The 21669-nt window shown below is 40.3% G+C and overlaps 2 protein-coding genes across 4 annotated transcripts in view; both read right to left on the reverse strand.

Annotated features, from left to right (window-relative positions):
* The window catches only part of MGAT1 (mannosyl (alpha-1,3-)-glycoprotein beta-1,2-N-acetylglucosaminyltransferase), a 74450-nt gene extending 60025 nt beyond the window's left edge, over positions 1-14425 (reverse strand). Inside the window, exon 1 of the mRNA XM_029216032.1 lies at positions 14409-14425. The gene's annotated coding sequence lies outside the window, so the exon portion shown is untranslated. The remainder of the gene's footprint in view (positions 1-14408) is intronic.
* ZFP62 (ZFP62 zinc finger protein) lies at positions 564-14476 on the reverse strand. 3 transcript variants are annotated; one of them, XM_029216013.1, is made up of 2 exons: positions 14409-14476; positions 564-4428 (listed from the first exon to the last, which is right to left on the reverse strand). In XM_029216013.1, coding segments are annotated over exons 1-2 (2718 nt in total). In that variant the 5' UTR covers positions 14410-14476; the 3' UTR covers positions 564-1711. The 3 variants fall into 3 exon arrangements, with proteins under 3 accessions (XP_029071846.1, XP_029071847.1, XP_029071845.1); XM_029216014.1 differs by having other exon boundaries at positions 570-4428; positions 14405-14449; XM_029216012.1 differs by lacking the exon at positions 14409-14476 and adding an exon at positions 9479-10689 and having other exon boundaries at positions 570-4428.
* Positions 14477-21669: the final 7193 nt, after the last annotated feature.

Below are 21669 nucleotides of genomic sequence, written 5' to 3' on the forward strand. Positions count from 1 at the left end.
TTGGAGGCAAAGTGAAAGAAATACTTCTAAAGAGAGGTATGGAAACTGTATGTTTGGAAACAGGAATCCTAGAGAGAATCAGAAAACTATCTGTCCAGAGACTATTCTCTTGTAAAGAGTGGATTTTGGAGCCAGAGAGACCTGACTTACAACTCCGTCTCTACTGATAAGCCCCACCTGGAGTATTCTCAGACTTGACTTCTCAGAAGACTTTGCTTTTCACTCTTTGGGTTACCTAGTTAACAGTCTTACACATAGTTAACAATATTTTGTTAAATTCTATCTGTTCCCAAGAGAACTGTTTCTCTGTTGTGACTCCTCACTCACACAGCCTGTCCACTCCCAGGGGTTATGATCCAGCCCTAGTATGAGGATTAATCCAATTTGCACTTCTCCTGGTGGAGGCACAACCTAATTTCTCATGAAATGTGAGCTACTAGCCCTGTGAGATGAGTCCCCTGGGCACTCCTTGGTTTGGATCTGGTATAACTTACCCCCCAAAGACACACAAATGGCTCTCTCTGTATGATGCTCCACCTAAAGTATGTAACAGCCTGTTTACTTTTGAAGAATTCCTTTATTGGAGTTTCACCTTACCTTGCCACAACTATCTGGCTCTTCATGGCCGAGAGTGAGCCCTGAATAAAGTATTCACAACATTTTACAACAGACGATACACACACGCAGTGCATGAAATCTTTACAGTAACACAATCAAACATTTAACAGGATTGTTAAGAAGCATGAATTTCCTCCTATTCCTCCATTACTGGTAGCTACTTAGCTTTTTAGCTCTTGCAATAAAATGCTCTCCTTCTCATCATTCCTATTCATAGGAATCCCTGAATCAATTCTTTTTGTGTAAGGTACAAATTCATGTTGAAGATGTGTTCCATTAGTTATTGAATGTGCTGAATTTCTGTCCATGGTATAACTCTTCATTTGTAGCATAATGTGTGAGGTTTTCACTTATCACACATTCATCATTCATTGAGAGGGTTCATTTGAAAAATTTTAAAGTTTCACCCATTCAATAATGTATAGCACAACATTACAACAGTCCAATCAACTTGAATTTATTTATGAGTGACTCTCTTCTATCTCCTGTTAGATTTATACGTCTACACTTTTTACATTTCCTACAATGAAATCCAAATTTTATTTCAGAAGTTGTCATCACTCCCCGAAAATCAGTTAAATCAAAGTTATTCTTCATGACCACTATGATATTAATTTATATTCCCTGAAGCCTGCCTCTCCCTGAATTTGCCTACTGGAGGTCCTTCTTGGATCTTTTCCACTGACCAATGGATAATTGGAATTCAAAGCTATACCTGAATTTCCTACATTTCTATTCACATAATTTACCCAAATATGAACTTTCTGATGGTGACTATGAGACTTCTAATTGAAGTCTTTTTCTCATTTGTGTTTTTTATGTCCAGAAATATCTACTTATTTTGAAGGTTTTCTCATACTCCATAACTTTGATAGGTTTTATCCCCAGTACGAACTATTTTATATTCCATAAGGGCTCAACTACTTTGACACTGGAACCTTCCTTCCTGGCTATGAATGAAAATCACAGAGAAAAAAATTACTCATGGTTTCACTTATACTACATAAACTATAAGCCATGAACAAGGACCTCAGACACTCTTATAAGATTTTTCTTCCATTTGGGTTCTCTAATACTAGATAAGCTCTGCCTCCTACAGAGACATGCTCATCCTGGTCCCACCAAGAGCATTCCCTCCCTCGTGAGTTCTCTTCTGTGATGCGCTACTATGACTTCCCATATTTGTTACATTTAAAGATTCCTCCCCAATATGGGTTCTTTTATGCTTGGTGAGATTCGATCTGATATTGAAAGCCTTCCCACACTCGTTACATTGGTATGGCTTCTTTCCAGTGTGGATCCTTTTGTGTTGGTCAAGGACCGATCTGTAATTGAAGGATTTCCCACACTCACAATTATACGGCTGCTGCCCACTGTGGACACCTTTATGGTTGATAAGACTTGAGTGTGAGATGTATGCCTTCCCACACTCATCACATCTATAGGGTTTCTCACCTGTGTGGATCCTTCTATGCACTGTGAGGCCTGAGCTGTTCCTGAATGCCTTCCCACACCTATCGCACACATAGGGTTTTTCCCCTGTATGGATCCTTTTGTGTTGAGAAAGGAGAGAGCTGTAACTAAAAGATTTCCCACACTCAACACATTTGAAGGGTTTCTCCCCAAGATGGACTCTTTTATGGCTTATAAGAGTTCTGCTTGAGAAAAAAGCTTTTCCACATTCATCACACGTGTAGGGTGTCTTGCCAGGGTGGGTACTTTTATGGTTAATAAGGCTTGAGTGTGAGATGTACGCTTTTCCACACACGTCACATTCATAGGGCTTCTCACCAGTATGGATTCTTTTATGCACTTTAAGGCTTGAGTTGTTTCTGAAGACCTTCTCACACCTGTCACATTCATAAGGTTTCTCTCTAGTGTGGACCCTTCTGTGTTGAGAAAGGAGTGAGGTGTAATTAAAAGATTTCTCACACACATCGCATTTGTAGGGCTTCTCCCCAAGATGAATTTTTTTGTGATTTATAAGGGTTCGGTATGTGATGAAGGCTTTTTCACACTCATCACACTTATAGGGCTTTTCCCCAGGGTGTACACTTTTATGATTTATAAGGCTTGAGAGTGAGATGTAGGCTTTCCCACATTCTTCACATTTGTAAGGTCTCTCCCCAGTGTGGATTCGTTTATGTACTTTAAGGCCTGAATTATTTCTGAAGGCTTTTCCACACTCATCACACCCAAAGGGTTTCTCCCTTGTATGAATCCTTTTATGCTGTTCAAGGGCAGAGCTGTAATTGAAGGATTTCTCACAATAACTACATTTATAGGGCTTCTCCCCAAGATGGATTCCTTTGTGGTTTTTAAGGCTAGAGCGTGAGATATAGGCTTTTCCACACACATCACACTTATATGGTTTTTCCCCAGTATGAAGCCGCCTGTGGACTTTGAGTCCTGAGTTGTTTCTGAAAGTTTTTCCACACACATCACATACATAAGGTCTCTCTCCAGTGTGAATTGTTTTATGCTGAAGAAGAAGTGAGTTATAACTGAATGATTTTCCACACTCCTTACATTCATGGGCTTTCTTCCCAGGGTGAATGCTTTTATGGACTGCAAGGCCTGAGCTATAGCTGAATGCTTTGCCACAGACATCACATTTGTAAGGTTTCTCTCCTGTGTGGATCCTTTTATGCACTATAAGGCCTGAGCTGTTCCTGAAGGCCTTTCCACATTCATCACATTCATAAGGTTTCTCTCCAGTGTGGATGACTTTATGCTGAATGAGGAGAGAGCTATAATTAAACGATTTCTCACACTCATCACATTTATAAGGTTTATCTCCAAAGTGGATGCTTTTATGATTTAGAAGTGTTCTGCAAGTAATGAAGGCCTTCCCACACTCATCACATTCATAGGGCTTCTCCCCTGTGTGAATCCTTTTGTGGACTCTAAGGCCAGAGCTATTACTGAAGGTTTTCCCACAGATGTCACATTCATAGGGCTTCTCACCTGTGTGGATCCTTTTGTGGACTCTGAGACCAGAGCTGTTCCTGAAGGCCTTCCCACACTCACCACATTCATAGGGCTTCTCCCCAGTGTGGATCCTTTTATGCTGGTCCAAAACAGAGCTATAATTGAAGGATTTTCCACACTCATCACACTTACAGTTCTTTTCCCCAGAATGGGTGCTTTTGTGGTTTATAAGGCTGGAGTAGGACATGTAGGCTTTCCCACATTCCTCACACCTGTACGGCTTCTCCCCAGTATGGATCCGCTTGTGGACTCGAAGGCTCGAGCTGCTCCGGAAAGTCCCCCCACAGTCATCACACTCATAGCGTTTTTCACCAGTGTGCATAATTTTATGTTGAACAAGTCGGGAATTATATTTGAAGGATTTCCCACAGTCATCACATTTATGTGATTTCTTAACAGCACTGGTTTTCTGCTGTAGAATGGGATGAGAGTTTCCATTAATGCTCTCCACACATTTGCCTTGTTCACTGCTTTTCTGTTCTATACAGACAGGTTGGTGTGTAACATGTTTTGAGCTCAGATGTAAGCTTTTCTCAGATGCCTCATCTTCATGTTCTGTCTTTATATTTGCTGTATTCTTGGTTTTGCCAATCTTTTCCCTGATGCCACTTTTGTCTTCCTTCATTCTTTTTCCCTCAGGCTTTTCCATCTGATTCTCTACCTTGCTATCCCAATCACAAGTTTCACCAACCTTAGATTCCTGCATATGATCCTTGTGAAGACCTTCCACTTTTGGCCACACAGATTCTGCATTTCCAATATTTTCACACTTTTCAGTTGATTCCTCATCCTCAGTGCCCCTCGTCTTCAAATGTGACACTAAACCAAGAAAATGAAAATGATACCTTCACTTTAGAAGAAACTGAAGGAATTACATCCAAATTCACTCATTCACTCAACAAATGTTTATTGACTACATGCTGTGTGATAGGTACCATTTTTAACTGCTGGGGATACAGTGGTGGACATGCCAAAATTTCTGTCCCTGTGGAGCTAATGCTAAAATGCTAGAGCCCTGGATTGTCAATGGAACAGAGAGCTTTTCTATTCTTGCATAACAGCTTAGCATGAGGGCAAGTTGAAACGGGTTGGAATGACGCACAGAACCAAAGGCAACATTGATCAATTTCTGAAAAATGCCACCTAGTCTTGGAAAAACAAACAGTGGGTAGAAGTAATTTCTGAAAAATAGGAGACTGAAAGAGTAATAAAACAAAAGCTAAGAAGACATAATCAGCAGAGGGCAGGCAAGCAAAACTAAAGGAGAAATCAGTACATGAGTAGAGGTATTGGGGAATTGGTTATGAAATCATGAGGACAGTCACATCAGACTTGAGAAAGAAAACAAGCTGCTGCTGCCTGTCATTGGTGTGGCCCTCCTAGATTTCCCTTCCAAGGAAAACACTGACCCTGGAGAGCAGTTAGTCAGGGAGGAACTCTACATGGAAGAACACACTCTGGCTTGCCAGGCAGAGGCTTTCACTCCTACTTTATGAACAGGCTAACTGCAGTCAGAGCATATCAAAGATCAGAAGCTAAAACACAAACCATCAAGCAAAGGATAATAATACTGCCTAGGTTCAAATACCTAGCTGTATGACCTCAAGAAAGTTATTTAACCTCTTTATGCCACAGTTTCCTCATCTGTAAAATGAGGGCAACAGAACTGTTGTGAGTATTACATTAAATAACATATATAAGGTATGGAGAACAATGCCAGTCACTTGGGTAGTTCTATATGCCATACCATCTACTTTATTATTTAATCAAGGTCAGGTTACTGGATCAGGGCTACAACCTGAGGATAATCCACAGGACTCAGGAAAGGTAAACCCCTTCTCAAAGCAGATTTTAGGGCCCAGGCAGTGACTCTCTGTTCCCCTGAAGGCACTCTACACACAGCTGGCACTCCATCAGCATCCACCTGCTAAAAGACTGACTCTTGAGAACAAAAGAAACAGTTCTAAACTAGTTGTTCCCCAACCTTAGACATTTAGACATTTGTGATTAGACTTAGTTAAAATTCAGACTTCCCCTCTTACCCTGGGTATCAGACCCTCTTGGTTGGTACTCTGTAGTTCTACTCAGAAACGAGAAAGCAAGGGCACTAAAAGTAAGATATATACTCTGGAGTAGACACATATAAAGAATCACACTCATGATCGAACTTATGCTTATGGGATTGGAATGATGGACTCTGAATTAAAATTTACAGAACAGGAGGAGCTAGGAACCCAGAATATCACCAGGAAGATAAAACAAAGAATCACTCAGTAGACATTTTAAAAAGGTGGTTCTTCTGAGAAAGCTTCACAAAATGATTATTAAGTAATATTAGGTAAGAGATCATTAGAAGTCACTGAGAAATGCTGGCATGACCTAGTTCCTTGCTCCCTTTCTTTACTTCCTTGGGCAGAGCAGTCCATGCCATTTAAAATGTGAGTGCTACTGGGTGGGCAGTGGAATTCCAGACCATCAACAGCAACACACCGTTCATCTGAATCCTGCTCCCATCACATCAGAGACACTGCTCCATCCATTCCCTTTGGCCTTGGCCCCTCCACCTCTACTCACCCTCAGCCCTGAGAAAAGAAAGATGTTCAAGTTTCTACAGCCATAAAACTAATCCCCTAAAACTGCCAGGGAAACCCACAAAATTTGTCAGGGGGAAAAAAAGAAAAGGAAGAGCTACAAGGGAGGAGAACTAACCATACTAGATATCTAAATATGCCAAAAGGCTGCTATAACTAAAACAGTGTGGTACTGGTATATAAATAAACAGAATAGAATAAAAATTCAGAATAATCCCAATTACACAAAGAAATCAAGTATATGATAAAGATGGTATATCAAATTATTGAGGCAAAAACGGTCTTTTTAATAGTGCTGGAACAAGTATAAAGCCATTTGGAAAAAAATAAAATTAGATCTATTCTTTACACCATTCACAGGAATAAACTCCAAACGTAGCAGATCTCTAAATATTAAAAACACTATACAAATGCTAGAAGAAAACATGGGTGAATGCCTCCATAACCTAAGTATAGAGAAAGTTTTCTATGACCCAGATACAATAAATGAAAAGATTAATAAACTGGACTATACAGAAATAAAAGTAAAATTGCATGGCAAAAATACCATAAGCAAAATCAACAAATAAATGACAAGGTGGAAGAAAATATTTGCAACATACATCATATATAAGTGCTTATATAAGTGATAATATCTCTAATATACTAAGAATTTTTAAAAGTTGAAGAAAAAGAGTCTAAAAATCCTACAGAAAAATGGGCAAAAGACATGAAGACAATTCACAAAAAGAAAAACTAAAATGGCCCTTAAACATGTTTTCAATTTCACTCGTAATAAGAGAAATGCAAATAAGAACTATACAAAGATCCCCTTTCTCATCTATCAGATCGGCAAATATTCAAAAACTTAACAATATGCTCTGTGGGTGAGGCTGTGGGGAAACAGGCATTCTCATCCATTACTGGGAATGCAAACTGGCATAACCCCTGTTGAAGGAAATTTGCCAATATCTACACAACTATGTATGCATTATTCTCTAATCGAGAAATCCCATCTAGGAATTCAAACCAAAGATACACTTCCAACAATACAAAAGTATATATGCACAAAGTTATTCATCGTAGCCTTATTTTTAATTACAAAATTTGGAAAACTACCTACATGTCCAAGCACAGAAGACTGGTTAAATAAACTACAACAGCACATATACACACTGGAGAACTAAAAAAGAATGAGGAATATTTCTATAAATTGATAGGAAGCAATTTCCATGATAGGTTGTAAAGTGAAGAAAAGCATATATGCTACATTCTACGTAAGAAAATAAAAAAAACAAGCACACAGCTGCTTATCTTTTCAGTAATGTGAGAATCCACAGAACAGTGAAGCCTGTTACCTATAAGGGGTAGGGTGGGGGAACAGAACAGAAGGGAGACGGGAGAGAGATGCTCAGAGTACAGCTTTTTGTATAGTCTTTACCCACGGAAGCATGATCATGTTCTGCAGACTCAAAGAATAAAATTAAATCAGTGACAAAACTGGACAATGGGAAAGTGAAAACAGAAAGTGGACAGAAACAAATTAACTCATTTGTGTTTCACATGAATACCATAACAAGAAGGAAACAAAAAAGAAACAAAGAACTAACCCATGTCACTTGGGTACATAGTATGTGACTATACTATATACTCTCAGTCTTGGGAAGGCTGGAGGGGGAAGTGGGGAAGAGCTGCAAACAATCCTTTTTAGCAGGTTTGCTTTCTGTAGTGGAATGGGCAAAACAATTCAGAAACAATTTTAGATCTATTATGAGACTGAGTAAATGTGTCGATTTAGTTGAGAGCCAGGGCCCTCCTGGAGGAAGAAGGAATATAAAGATATGGAACAGGGGAAGATAAGAAAGAACCCTTTGTGGACAAATTGGAGGTACTGGTGTGAACTCATGATTTCTAAATTATATATAAATGTGCACATCATATAAATGTATATTCACATGTATTTAAATTTGTATGTATACATGTGTAAATGTATATATATTCTCTAGCTCTGTCTGCTGACAGCTAAGAAACAAAAATACCTGAGTTAACAAGCACACATCTAGCATCTTGTTCTGTGTCTCTACTACCATAACCTAGTAAAAGGAAGCAGGAGGATTCCAGGATGGGGGCAGGATAGGTACAAAAGGAGCTGAGACATCCTGTTAGGCCAGCAAATAAGGAGATGCTTAAAACAAAACAAAAATGTGGGCACAAGACCCAGCTTCAACATCGAATTTAGGCTCCATAATAATTATGTAAAGAATTGTAAGCCATTGAAAATAGGATTTCATGAGTACATACAGGCACAAACAGGGGAGAAAGGGAGGCCTCTTGCTGACAGCAGAATGCCAGGGCCGGTTGGTAAATGTGGAGGCAGTAGTAGAGTTGCAAGAAAAAACTCAGCCTTCTGCAACTATCAAGGTAAAGACTGGATCAGGGGAGAATTATCAATGGATTCTAAATCTAGGGAGAAATTCTGACAAGGAGCAGGATATATGCATGGTCTTAAAATATTCTCCCATAGACCGCAAGGGGTAAAATAGTAATTACACAGTGGAGAGTCTTGGCTAGGGGTCTTAAGTTAATATTGTCAGTGGGGGCAGATAAACATCATGTGCTTCCAGAAGTGATGCCCTGAGAAGGACACATCACCTATAAGAATGCATTACCTGAAATGAAACAGGGAAACATCAGGTAGATCAGATAAATCCAAAATAAAGAACATTCTACTAAAAGCTATCTGTATTCTTCAAAAATGTCATTTTCATAAAAGACAAAGAAAGGCTATAGAAATGTTCCATATGAAAGAAGCCTGCAGAGATTTGACCACAAATTCAATACCTGACCTCACCTGGATATGTAGTGAAGGGACAAGCTTTATAAAAAATAATCGTGCCAACTGATGGAACTGGAGTATGTATGATAAGTTAGGCAAAAGTAATGTCAAATTTAAATTTATTCAAGTTGACAATTATACTGTAGTTATGCAAGAGAATATCCCTATAAATATACACTGAAGTGTTTAGGGATAAAGGGCCATGCATGATGTATGTAAGTTACCCTCAAATGGTTTAGGAAAAAAACAGATAGATAGATAGATAGATAAACAGATGGATAGATATGCATGAAAGAGCAAGAGAGAGAAGACAAAATGAAGTAGAATGTTAACCACAGGTAAATGAGTAAAGGGTATTTTTTTCACTATTCTTACTCTTAAAATTTTTCTACATATTTGAAATTATTTCCAAAAAAAAGTTTAAAAATGTCAAAATGTAATTTTAAAATTCTCTCAACTATACCTTCCCCTCCAGGTACTGCTTTCGCCATCCTGTCTTCCTGTTCACAGTTGTGTCTTGGAAAAGTGGTCTTCATGTCCCGTCTCCCCTCATGCCTCATCTATTTAATCTGAATTCTTCCACTCAGACCATGCTGCATTAGCTTCTTCAGGGCCAGGTGCTGACTCCCCCGCCTGCTAGCCCTTGGATGTTCCTGGCTCCCTGTCCCGTCTTGAACCTCTCCTCTTGTGACTCTACATGCTCTCCCTGGGCAGTCCCATATATATGCGTGGCTCCTACAAGCTGTCTTGTAGAACCTCATCTCTGGCCCACACTCCTCTCTTCAATTTTATAGAGCCTCATATCCACCTGTCTCGGGCACTTCTCTTTCCCTCACCACTCCACATCCAAAAGACCGCTTAAGACCAGCTGATTCCACTGCCTACACAGTTCTCATGCCGCCACCCCCCACTCCATTTCCACTGCTAGGGCCTTAGTTTAAGCCCTCCTAAATTCCCTTCTGAACTCCTGCCATAGTCTCCCTACCTTCGTTCTTATCCCTTTCCAATTCTCTTCCAATAACTGTCAAGAATTTTGTAAAATGCACACGTGAACACTCCCCAGTGGGTGTTCCCAGGCTACCTAGTGTGCTTGAAGCCTTCTGCATCTGGCCAGCTGGAATGACTTGCTAAACACCAAAGGGGCCATGCTAATTCACCCCTTGCTGACACCACACTTACTAATGCTTGACCCAGATGGACCCTTTCCCCTCTCTCTGACAGGCTAATTCTCAGTTCCCTTCATGTCCTCTCGGGTTCCTTGTTTGATTGGCTGCTGACTGGCCGGGTCTACATGAAATCACAAATACTTCACTGTTTACCTCTCTAACCTAGGCAGACTCCAGGAGTCTCCCTGTTCTAGCCCTGCGTAACCTCCTCTGTTTGGGTGGAAGCAGAGTTTCCCATCATCTGATTGTAGTTCATCCAATCCCCTTAACCACAAATCAAAACAGAGCAATACAAACATGTAGCTTCATTGAAAACAGATGGTTTGCAATGAAATTCATATTAATCAATACTAAGACTAAGAAAAGTTCAGTCAAAAACACAGGCAGAAAAGCACTAAAACATAATGATGGTATTAGAAGTGGGAAGTCTGTGGGAGATACTTAGGTTACGAAGAGTGGAGCCTTCATGAATGGGATTAGTGTTCTTAGAAAAGAGATACCACAGAGACCCCTTGGGGCCTTGGTCTTGGACTTCCCAGCATCCAGAACTATGTAAAATAAATTTGTTGTTTATAAGCCACTTAGTCTGCGGTATTTTGTTATAGCAGCCCACAAGGACTAAGACAGCTGCTAAATTGTAAAGACAGTCAAGAGAATAACAAAATATTAAGTTATCCTTACAAACATTACTGAAGATACATTCTAGTATCTCAGTTATCTCTGCGACTGAGTGTTACCCAGCAAACTTATATAATGATCCATATCCTACTTTTCTCTGCAGCCACTGGGCTAGTCCTAGGGACACAGAGATGGATAAAACAAGTCCTGGCCAATAAGGACTTGCAAACTAGTATGAGAGTCTGGCAGGAAAACAACCAACACGATAAAAATGGCAGACACTAGTCATAGATGAGGGAAGAAGGGGTAGGGATAGACTCTGCTTCAAAGAACTAGGAAGAGCTTCAAGAAGAGAGGAATAGTTCTAACAGAGGGAAGAGCAGGTGCAAAGGGGCTGGTGTCCACCACCCTCTGGACATCTGGAACAGAAGATGGCAGGCACAGCTGGATAAGTGGGCAAAAAGAAGGGCTGCACCAGGCTCTGCCCATCATACTAAGGAGTCCAGACTTGATCCCGAGGGGTTTTAGACAAAGAGGGACAAACTCGGATATGCATTTTGAAAGATCACTTACTCGATCAAATCAGGAGTTAGTAAAGGGCCAGACAGAAAACATTTTAGGTTTTGTTGGCCACATACAACTCTATTACTTTTCTTTTCCTTTTTTTCTCTTTGCTTTGCTTTTTAACATCCTTTTAAAAATGTAAAAACCATTCTCAGCTTGCAGGCCATACAAAAACAGACCACAGACCCAGAAGTCTACCAATTCCTGTTAGATAAAATCAAGGAATCAGAATTAATTTAGGATGGTGTGAGATAATGGCATTGTGGCCATTATCTTTTTTTTTTTTTAAGACTAAAGTATGCTAGGATAATATGGCATGATGTCTGGAATTTCCTTTAAAATACTTCAACAAAGAAAAATGAAAAAGGGAAAAGGGAAACAAATGTAGCCAAATCCTAATAATTGTTGAATCTGAGTGATGGATGTATGGAGTTCACAGTACTATTCTACTTTCCAGTTATGTTTACATTTTTTCATAATATAAAATTAAAAGAAATACAGATCACTCATACTAGTTGCAATGGGAGAATGGATTGGGAGCGGGGGGTGGGGGGAGAACTGAGTCCTGCAGTCTAGAAGGAGGTTGTTATAATCCAATCAAGACTGATGTGGTGGCTAGCTCATGTGTCCCCTATGACACAAGAAAGGAATCGCTCCAAAAGCACAACTCCTGCATACAGAGAGGGACAGACAGGTTTAATTTCTTAAAAGTTCTCAAAGCTGATGATGGGGAACTCCTCTCTAATCAGTTTTCAACAGAGAGAGAACTGGTTACATCCCAATAACCTAGTTACATCAGTTAAAAGTTTCAGCCACAGAAAGCCATCCACTCCTTCCAAATTACACACCTCCGGGCAAATGTGTGCTTCATGCTGTTCATATTCTACCACCTATGCCTAGAAAAGAACATACAGATAGTAAGAATCTGTCCGTAACTCTTACTATCCCTGCCCAGGAGAGTCAGGAGCCACTTCTCAAGAGTAGACAACTCACAAGAGAGGAACTGTGGCTCACTCCGGTTGAAAATTCCTCCCTTGACAACACAATTCAATAAGCAACAGGTGCAACACCTGCAGCTACCGTGGATTGTCAGAGTACCAACCATATTCCATAAATCAATCTACCATCTGAATTATGTGTCTTAAGTTCTTGGATATTATACTGGACTTGGAGGTGACCAGAGAAAGAAAAAGAGAAAATAAGAGGGAATGTGAGGGCAAAATGCTTACCAACTCAGAAGACAGAAGTGGGAGGATGGGACAAATGAAAGATGAGACTAAGGAGTGAGAAAAGTGATACGCAGATGGACAGAGAGAGAGTACGATTTGTGATTTAGTTACTGCATTAAGTTTACGAGTATCAGAATTGTAATTGGTTAACATAAGTTGGTTCTACTGCTTAATCCTTATGATTAAAGGTGATTTTTCCTTAAAGTAAAAAATGAAATAGAGCACTCTCAAACTTGGTAGGGGAGAAGAGACTTCTAGTCATCCTAAGGAATAAGGTAAGCAAAGGAGATTTTCTGAAGCTAAAGGGGCAAAGACTGGCTTGAAGGCAGTCATTAAAAGATGGTTGATTAGGCTACTGTAAGGCTAAGTATCATAAACACAAGTCTCTGGAGAGAAAAGTTACTTGGTTTAATTTGTTCCTTAAACACTCTACATGACTTATTATAATAATGTATTGACATATTTAACAATCTACCAATAAATGGCAGAGTTAATGTAAAGCAAAATTTTTTTATCATTGTTAATCCCTTCTTTAAAAACCCTTGCTCAGATAAGCCCTGGTACAATGTCCCTGGGTGTGCCATTGTTTGATGTAACAAAGAAACTGGAAACAACGCAAATGGCCTGAATAGATCTAAAAAATTACAGGACATCCAAAACATCCAAACAATGTCCAGTCCAATACCACAACAATGTATTAAAAAAAAAAAAAAAAACTGTTTGTGTTCTGATGACCTCTAACATAGATTTACCAAAAGAAGCAAGGGGCAGAACTCTGAACAGTACCTTACCACCTGTGTAAAAAAATGAGGAACTAACTACATTCAGATCTGCCAGTGTTTGCATAAAGAAACTCTGGGAAGATAGACTCAAATAACCTAACAAATGTGGTTGGTTATCTACTGGGGTTGGGCCTAGGCAGACGGCTGGGCAGAAGAAAACCTTTTCACTGACATCTTTTCATATTTTTAATATCTGAACCATATGAATACATTACATAGTCAAAAACTTATTTAAGAAAAAATCCTCGTGTTTTCAAAAAGAAAACACTCCTGGTGGCCTCCTAGTCCAAAAGTCTTAGAGCAGCACACCCAGCCCCGGCATTCCCCATTCCTAATTCACATCCCCACGCCTGGGCTCCCACAGGCTGTCCCCAGGTCTAGGAGCCTCCTCGACCTTCTTCTCCCTGGTACCTAGTCAATTCCTTCTCATCTTGTGAGAGGCAGCTATAGGCAGCCTGATCCCCTGTCTGTAAAACAGGTGAGCTCCCCTAGGGCGAAGGCCGAGAAGCGCCTCCCAGCGGCTCGATCCACACCTGCGGTAAGAGTCTCTCAACATCACTGCCCCATCAAAGAAAAATGAAGGGGGGGGTCCCTCCAACGCTTGTATTCACTCTCAAATCCCAAGGCCAAACTGAACTGCCACGGGGGCTTATTTTAAAGCACTAATTTTCAGTGTTCCCTTCCCGCCCAAAACAGCAGCGAAGAGTTGAAAAACACGGGTGCGGGGCCCCAGCCCTTCTGCACGCACCGGGTAGCCCCAACCCGGCCCTGACCCCCTCGGACCCGCCCGGAGGTGGGGCGTGCAGGGAGCCCGTTATATTCCAGGGGCGAGCCCTAACCCCCTCGGCCGGCCCGAAATCTTCCCTCCCCTCCACTTCCCCGAACGCGTTTCCTGATGTATGTGTGGGGATGGGGCGCGCTTCCTCCCGGATCCCGCCCGAGACCCGAGGGGTAGCTAGCACCCTGCCAAGAAGGGAAGGGCGTGGCAGGCTAGGGCCGGGGGCGGGAGCCCGGGCGGCCTCGGACTCACGTACTGGCTGTGGGGGCACCGCGGGAGCCCGGCCGCCGGCGGGACAAAAGCGCTGACGGCCCGGCCGGAATAACTCACGCCGGCTCTGGGGCACTTCCGAGTCCTCTCTGGGAGGTTGGAGGACTGACTCGATGATAGTTCCCGTTTCGGGCACGTGACCCGAGGCGCTCCGCGACTGAGTGGGCGCAGAGAGAGTATTGTTCCTTTACTATTAAGATAAATTCAGTGCTCGTTGTGGCGCGAGCAGGGTGGCGAACTGGCGAAGTTCAAGTTTTCAAGGACTTTACGTTCTGGGGTGGGGCAGACAATAAAGCAAATAAGTGGCTCGGTAGAATAAACACCTGATAACCTCTGTATTTGAACGTAACTTGTTACAAAGTGAGGCTGCGTGGGCGACCCCGGGAGGGAGGAATGAGGGCAGAGGAGAGGGGGGGGACTGGGGTCCCTGAGGGTCTTAACAGGGGCTGGCGCGGCGGCTGGAGAGCTCCTGCCCTCAGAGCGAAGCGAAGCGCTCCCGGACGGGCAGCTCAGGGACCAGACCTGACCCCAACTCTGCAGCTGCGGCAGCGGGGCAGTGACCTCCGGTGTCGGCTTCTGAAACCCCAGCTTGAAATGACTGAAAAGCGATCCTTTTTTTAAAGTAACATCTAAATATCTTTTATCTTAAGTTTAAGTAATTGCAGAAGACATCTTGAGGGCACATTGTGAATACTGACATTAAAATAATATATAACAACCAAACAGCTTCTCATTCTTTAAGACGCATCCAAAGGACTCTAAATACGTGACGATTTGATACTATTATCAACTATTATACGTGACGATTTGATACTATTATCCACTTTATATAGTCAGGAATTTTACATCTTTTTGGGTATTTTCCTTGGACCTATATCTTTATGTACCTCACAGGGTTTTTATCCTAATCTAAAATATTTTAGTTCTATGTGCATCACTGAATTTGATTCTAATGTAAAGTAGTTTTATGCTTTAAGTCTTATCGTTCACCCTAGCATGCATTTCCATAACAAAATTAGTTTACAATTTTTTTCTCGTGTTAAATATTTTCTGAATTATTAATAAAAGTGTATAGCACAATATTAGTATCAATTCTTAGACAAAAAGTAAAATGCTTTGGAAGCACAACTTTTAATAAGATGGATTTTTTAATAGTTCAATATATGCAAGTTACTTGGATGGATTTTACTTATCGCTGTAGTTGTTACAGGAGAGTAGGTTCTTGTCTCACGGCAGAAAAAATTCAGAGATGAGACATGGAGGTCAAGAAAGAAACTGAGGGTTTAAGCGCTAGCTAGTAGGCTCTGAACGGAAGAGCGGGCGGACCCAGGTGAGGAGCTACCCTGAGTTTCTTTGGCAAGCCGGTGATGTGGGGTGCAGAAATAAATGGAAGGAATATTCATGGGGGGGGGGGTTGGGGTCGTATTTCCTGATTTTCATCCCAAATCCACCTTCCCGAGGGGAGGAGTGATTTTTGTCCTTATTTAGCCTTGATCGGTAGTGTCGTGGCATTGGTGCATAATGGGAACTTTTTATCTGCAAGGCTAATTTTATTGTAATGAGGGCATATTGAGCAAAATGTTACATTTGGACCTTGGAGATTCCCACCTTTTCTCACCTTTCTTTGCCTCCAGGACACATCACCCCAAAATATGTGGTTTCCTTTCAGTCTGGAGGTTCCTGCTTTTCTTTGTTTGCCCAAGGAGCCCCGGTGTTCAGAAGATATATGGTTTCCTGCCATTTGGCCTGTGCCCCTCCTTTCTCTGCTCATATCTAGCTATCTGCCTGCTCTGAGTGAGCAAATGTTCAGCATCATTTCCACACTTCTTTTACATTTTTTATAGATGCAGGTAAATAGTGGGAATAGAAGGGGATTCCTTGTAGAAATGGGTCTTTGATCCATCTGGCTCCATACCAGTACGAGGTGTGCTCTGTCACAGAAAAGACCCAGGCAGCTTCAAACCCTGGGAGGAGAGTCCCAGGACTTTTTCAGCTGCGTGGTTTTAGGCAAAAGCACATGCACATGTTGAGGACTGGGATTTTGAGCTACCCCCAAAAGTAGCCTAGAACTCATGTAGGTATTGAGCAGTTGAAAAGTGGCTAGTTCTCTGAGCATCTGAATTTTTAATTACAGTTAATTTAAATAGTCACATGTGGCTAATAGCCCCTTACTGGACAGCAAGACTCTAGATGTTGCTTTGGGCAGTCCTCACATGCCTCCAGAAAGATTCACACTCTAGATTGAAGGTTGCTATGTTGGGCTTGCCTACCATACATGGCAGAGGAAGACTGTTTTTATCCTTTATGTAGCAAAGTAGAAAAATATTTATGTCCAGGCTGGGTGGCTTTGCTCAGTGAAAGTTATTTGGTGGGGTAGGGAGTGGGAGACAGGGATCATTATTGAGAAGCCCGCATAATCTTGATTTTTATTTTAGGTAATTTTTTTCCTCCATGAGTTTTGCTATACTTCAGGCACCTTTTGTTTGGCCTTGTGTCTACACACACGCGCGGGTGCGCACCTTTTCCAACACCTGTCTCTTCTGGAAATCTACAAATCAGAGCAGTGTCTAGACCTCCCCTGTCCACTATGTTAGCCACTATCCACATATGGTAAGCATATTAAACAGCTAGCCTGAATTGTGATGTGCTGTAAATGTAAAATCCATACTGGATTTCGGACTTGGTAGGAAAAGAGAATGTAAAATATTATTATTTATGTTGATTACATAATGAAATGATAATATTTTGGTTTTATTGGGTTAAATAAAAGATACTGTTAAAATGAATTTCACCTGTTTCTTTTTACTTATGTGTCTGCCAGAAAATCAGAAACCACATACATGGCTGGCATTAACATTTCTAGATTACGTTTCTAGATGCTGCTCTAGAAGGCCAAAAGGTACCGCAATGACTGCCCAGAGTTTGCCCTTCCTTTAGGGTTCATCTGCCCCCTTTGGAGTGGTTCAAGTAGAGATTAATGTTGAGCTATGCCCAAAGGAGCTTGCTTACAACTCCACTTTTAGTCCTTAAATTTGGTCAAAAGTCCTTCTCCCACTATGGCATAATATCACCTCATTATGTAAAATTTGGAAAAAAAAGAAAAATTAGGAAAACTAATCACTTTTAATCCTGTTACCCAGTGGCAACCACTGTTAACATCTTGGTAAACTTCTTTCCCTTTTTATCACCAATTTTCAGTTTTAGATAGTTATAATTGTACTATATCTCCAATTTTTAGATAGTGTTTTTACAAATTAAATTATACATTATCATTTTCCATGTTGTTACTCTTTGTGATATTCTACTGACCTATAATCTCTTCAGCTTCTCTGCTTTTAATAATTTAAGTTCTTACTAAGTCTTTTTTTAAAAAAAAATAAATCGGTGCTGTAATACATAGTAGTGTGCAAAAGCCTTTTCTATGTTTTCCTTGGAATAGTAAGAAGAGTCAAGAAGCATTGGAAGCAATCAGAGCAGAGAAGTGGACAAGGGTGTTACCCCCTCCTACCATTATTTCCCACTGCAGCTGGATAAGGGAAAAGAAAGCAGAATATAAACACTGGAAAGCAGGGGCATAATTATCCTATTTGTAGATTAAAAGATTTCATTTTTGAAAAGCCCTAGAGATTCAGCCAAAAAAAAAAAAAATCTAGAATAAACAGGAAGAGAATTCTGTAAGGGGTGTGGCTCCAAATTAACATACAGAAACCAATCATTTCCTTATGTACAAACTAGAATTAGAATAATGGAAGGAAAGCTTATGTTTACAGTAGAAACAAATATACAAAAGGCCAAATACCCAGAAATTAACAAGATATGTGCAAGACCTATGTGAAGAAAAGTTACATTGCTCCCGGGGTCACAAAAGATTAGCTAAACGTATGGAAAGATTCTCAGATGCACCATTCACAGACATGGATTCAGCATCAGAACAACGTCATTTATAAATTAATCTGTAACTAATGATCCCAATAAAAAATAGCAATAGAGGGTGGGAGGGAGGGAGACGCAAGAGGGAAGAGATGGGAACATATGTATATGTATAACTGATTCACTTTGTTATAAAGCAGAAACTAACACACCATTGTAAAGCAACTATACTCCAATAAAGATGTTTAAAAAAATAGCAATAGAATCTTCTTTAGCAACATACCATTTATTCTAAAGTTCATGTGGGAAAATGAACAAGCTCTTGCTTGTTTGTTTCTAGCTAGAAAATGCCTGAGAAAAAGAAAATGTGATGGGGGAGCACTGTTACAGAATATCAACAATTAAGTTGGTGTAATTATGAGACATAAAGTCTGAAAATAGACCTAAAGAGTCATGGGTATTTAGAGTCTGATAAATGTTGCACTTCAAATCAGTGGGGAAAACATGGTGTGGGGACAACTGTCAAGCATTAGAAAAGCATGTTGGGATTCAAACCTCTGTTCTTATACCAGGATAAACTCCAGATGTGTCAAAGAATTAAGTGTAAAACTTGCCCACACTAACCATCACCGCTGCTGCTAGCACATCCATAAAAATATTAGAAAAAAGAAACACAGGACATTTTTTAGATCATACTGGAATGAAGAAGGGTTTTCTTTTTTTCTTTGTTGCTCTAACACGAAATCCAGAAACCATAAAAGTGAAGAGTAATCAATTCAAATACACACAAATAAATTTTATTTTAAAGCCACCATAAGAAAAGTGAAAAATCAAATGGCTAACTGGGAAAAAGTATTTGCTTCTGTATCACAAATGGTAAATTTCCTTGCTACACAAAGAGCTCTTCCAAAACTGAAAGAAAGACCAACAATCTGATAGAAAAGTGGGTTCACAGAAGCGTATGTACAAATGATTCATAATAACAATGCAAACCCAAACTTAACGGAGATGCCATTTTTCTCTTATCAGAATGGCAAAGATCCAAAAGTTTGAGAACACACTGTGGTGATGGGAAAAGGGAGGAAGCAGCCCTCTCCTGCTGTGCTGGAGGAAGTGCAGACTCTCCTAGCGCCCAGGAAGGCACTGGGCAGTACAGATCACCATGCATGCATCCTTTTAAAAAAAAAAATTTTTTTTAATTGAGGTATAGTGAGCTACCAGAAAACTACTAGAGCTCATCAACAAACTTGGTACAGTTGCAGGATACAAAATAATACACAGAAATCTCTTGCATTCCTGTACACTAACAACAAAAAAATCAGAAAGAGAAATTCAGAAAACAATCCCATTTACCATCACATCAAAAAGAATAAAATACCTAGGAATAAACCTACCTCAGGAGGTAAGAGACCTGTACTCAGAAAACTATAACATACTGATGAAAGAAATCAAAGATGACACAAACAGATATAGGGATATACCATGTTCTTGGAGTGGAAGAATCAATATTGTCAAAATGACTATACTACCCAAAGCAATCTACAGATTGAATGCAATCCCTATCAAACTACCAATGGCATTTTTCACAGAATTAGAACAAAAAAATTTTTAATTTGTATGGAAATACAAAGAACGCCCCCCCCCCGCCCCGAATAGTCAAAACAATCTTGAAAAAGAAAAACAGAGCTGGAGGAATCAGGCTCCTTGACTTCAGACTATACTACAAAGTTACAGTCATCAAAACAGTATGGTGCTGGCACAAAAACAGAAATATAGATCAAGGGAACAGGATAGAAAGCCCAGAGATAAACCAACACACATATGGTCAACTAATCTATGACAAGGAAGCAAGAATATACAATGGAGAAAAGATAGCCTCTTCAATAAATGGTGCTGAGAAAACTGGACAACTACATGTAAAAGAATGAAATTAGAACACTCCCTAACACCATACACGAAACTAAACTCAAAATGGGTTAAAGACCTAAATGTAAGGACAGACACTATAAAACCCTTAGACAAAAACATAGGCAGAACACTCTCTGACATAAATCACAAGATCTTTTTTGATTCACCTCCTATAGTAATGACAATAAAAACAAAAATAAATAAATGTGACCTAATTAAACTTAAAAGCTTTTGCACAGCAAAGGAAACCATAAACAAAATGAAAAGACAACCCACAGAATGGGAGAAAATATTTGCAAATGATGTGACCAACAAGGGATTAATCTCTAAAATATACAAACAGCTCATGCAGCTCAATATTAAAAAAACAAAAACCCAATCCAAAAATGGGCAGAAGACCTAAATAGACATTTCTCCAAAGATGACATACCGATGGCCAAGAGGCACATGAAAAGATGTTCAAAGTCACTAAGTATTAGAGAAATGCAAATCAAAACTACAGTGAGGTAGCACGTCACACTGGTCAGAATGGCCATCATCAAAAAATCTACAGGGCTTCCCTCGTGGCGCAGTGGTTGGGAGTCCGCCTGCCGATGCAGGGGACATGGGTTCGTGCCCCGGTCCGGGAAGATCCCACATGCCGCGGAGCGGCTGGGCCCGTGAGCCATGGCTGCTGAGCCTGCGCGTCTGGAGCCTGTGCTCCGCAACGGGAGAAGCCACAACAGTGAGAGGCCCGCGTACCGCAAAAAAAAAAAAAAAAAATCTACAAACAATAAACACTGGAGAGGGTGTGGAGAAAAGGGAACCCTCCTACGCTGTTGGTGGAAATGTAAGTTGGTACAACCATTATGGAGAACAGTATGGAGGTTCCTTAAAAAACTAATATAGAACTACCATAAGATCCAGCAATCCCACTCTTGGGCATATACTGGAGAAAACTGTAATTCGAGAAGATACATGCACCCCATTGTTCATGGCAGCACTATTTACAATAGCCAAGACATGGAAGCAACCTAAATGTCCATTGACAGAGGAATGGATAGAGAAGATGTGGTACATATATACAATCAAATATTACTCCGCCATAAAAAAGAACAAAATAATGCCATTTGCAGCAACATGGATGGACATAAGGATTATCATACTAAGTGAAGTAAGTCAGACAGAGAAAGACAAATATCATGTGATATCACTTACATGGGGAAGCTAATAAAAAGTGATACAGATGAACTTGTTTACAAAACAGAAACTGACTCACAGATCTTGAAATCAGACTTACGGTTACCAAGGGGGAAAGGCAGGGAGGGATAAATTGGGAGATTGGAATTAACATATACACAGTACTATATGTAAAATGGATAACTAATAAGGATTAACATATACACAGTACTATATGTAAAATGGATAACTAATAAGGACCTACTGTGTAGCACAGGAAACTACTCAATATTCTATAATAACCTACATAT

The sequence above is a fragment of the Monodon monoceros genome, unplaced genomic scaffold (genome assembly GCF_005190385.1).
Source record: "Monodon monoceros isolate NGI ecotype Baffin Bay Population unplaced genomic scaffold, NGI_Narwhal_1 Super_Scaffold_12, whole genome shotgun sequence".
Taxonomy (NCBI): domain Eukaryota; kingdom Metazoa; phylum Chordata; class Mammalia; order Artiodactyla; family Monodontidae; genus Monodon; species Monodon monoceros.

What these genes read in the sequence shown, in the direction of transcription:
- ZFP62 (XM_029216012.1), bottom strand. Translation starts at nt 9,575, where the DNA reads ATGAGGCATGAGGGGAGACGGGACATGAAGACCACTTTTCCAAGACAC. An exon ending in AGCAGTACCTGGAGGGGAAG is followed by an intron (nt 4,429 to 9,478) that starts GTATAGTTGAGA and finishes TTCTTGGTTTAG; the next exon opens with TGTCACATTTGAAGACGAGG.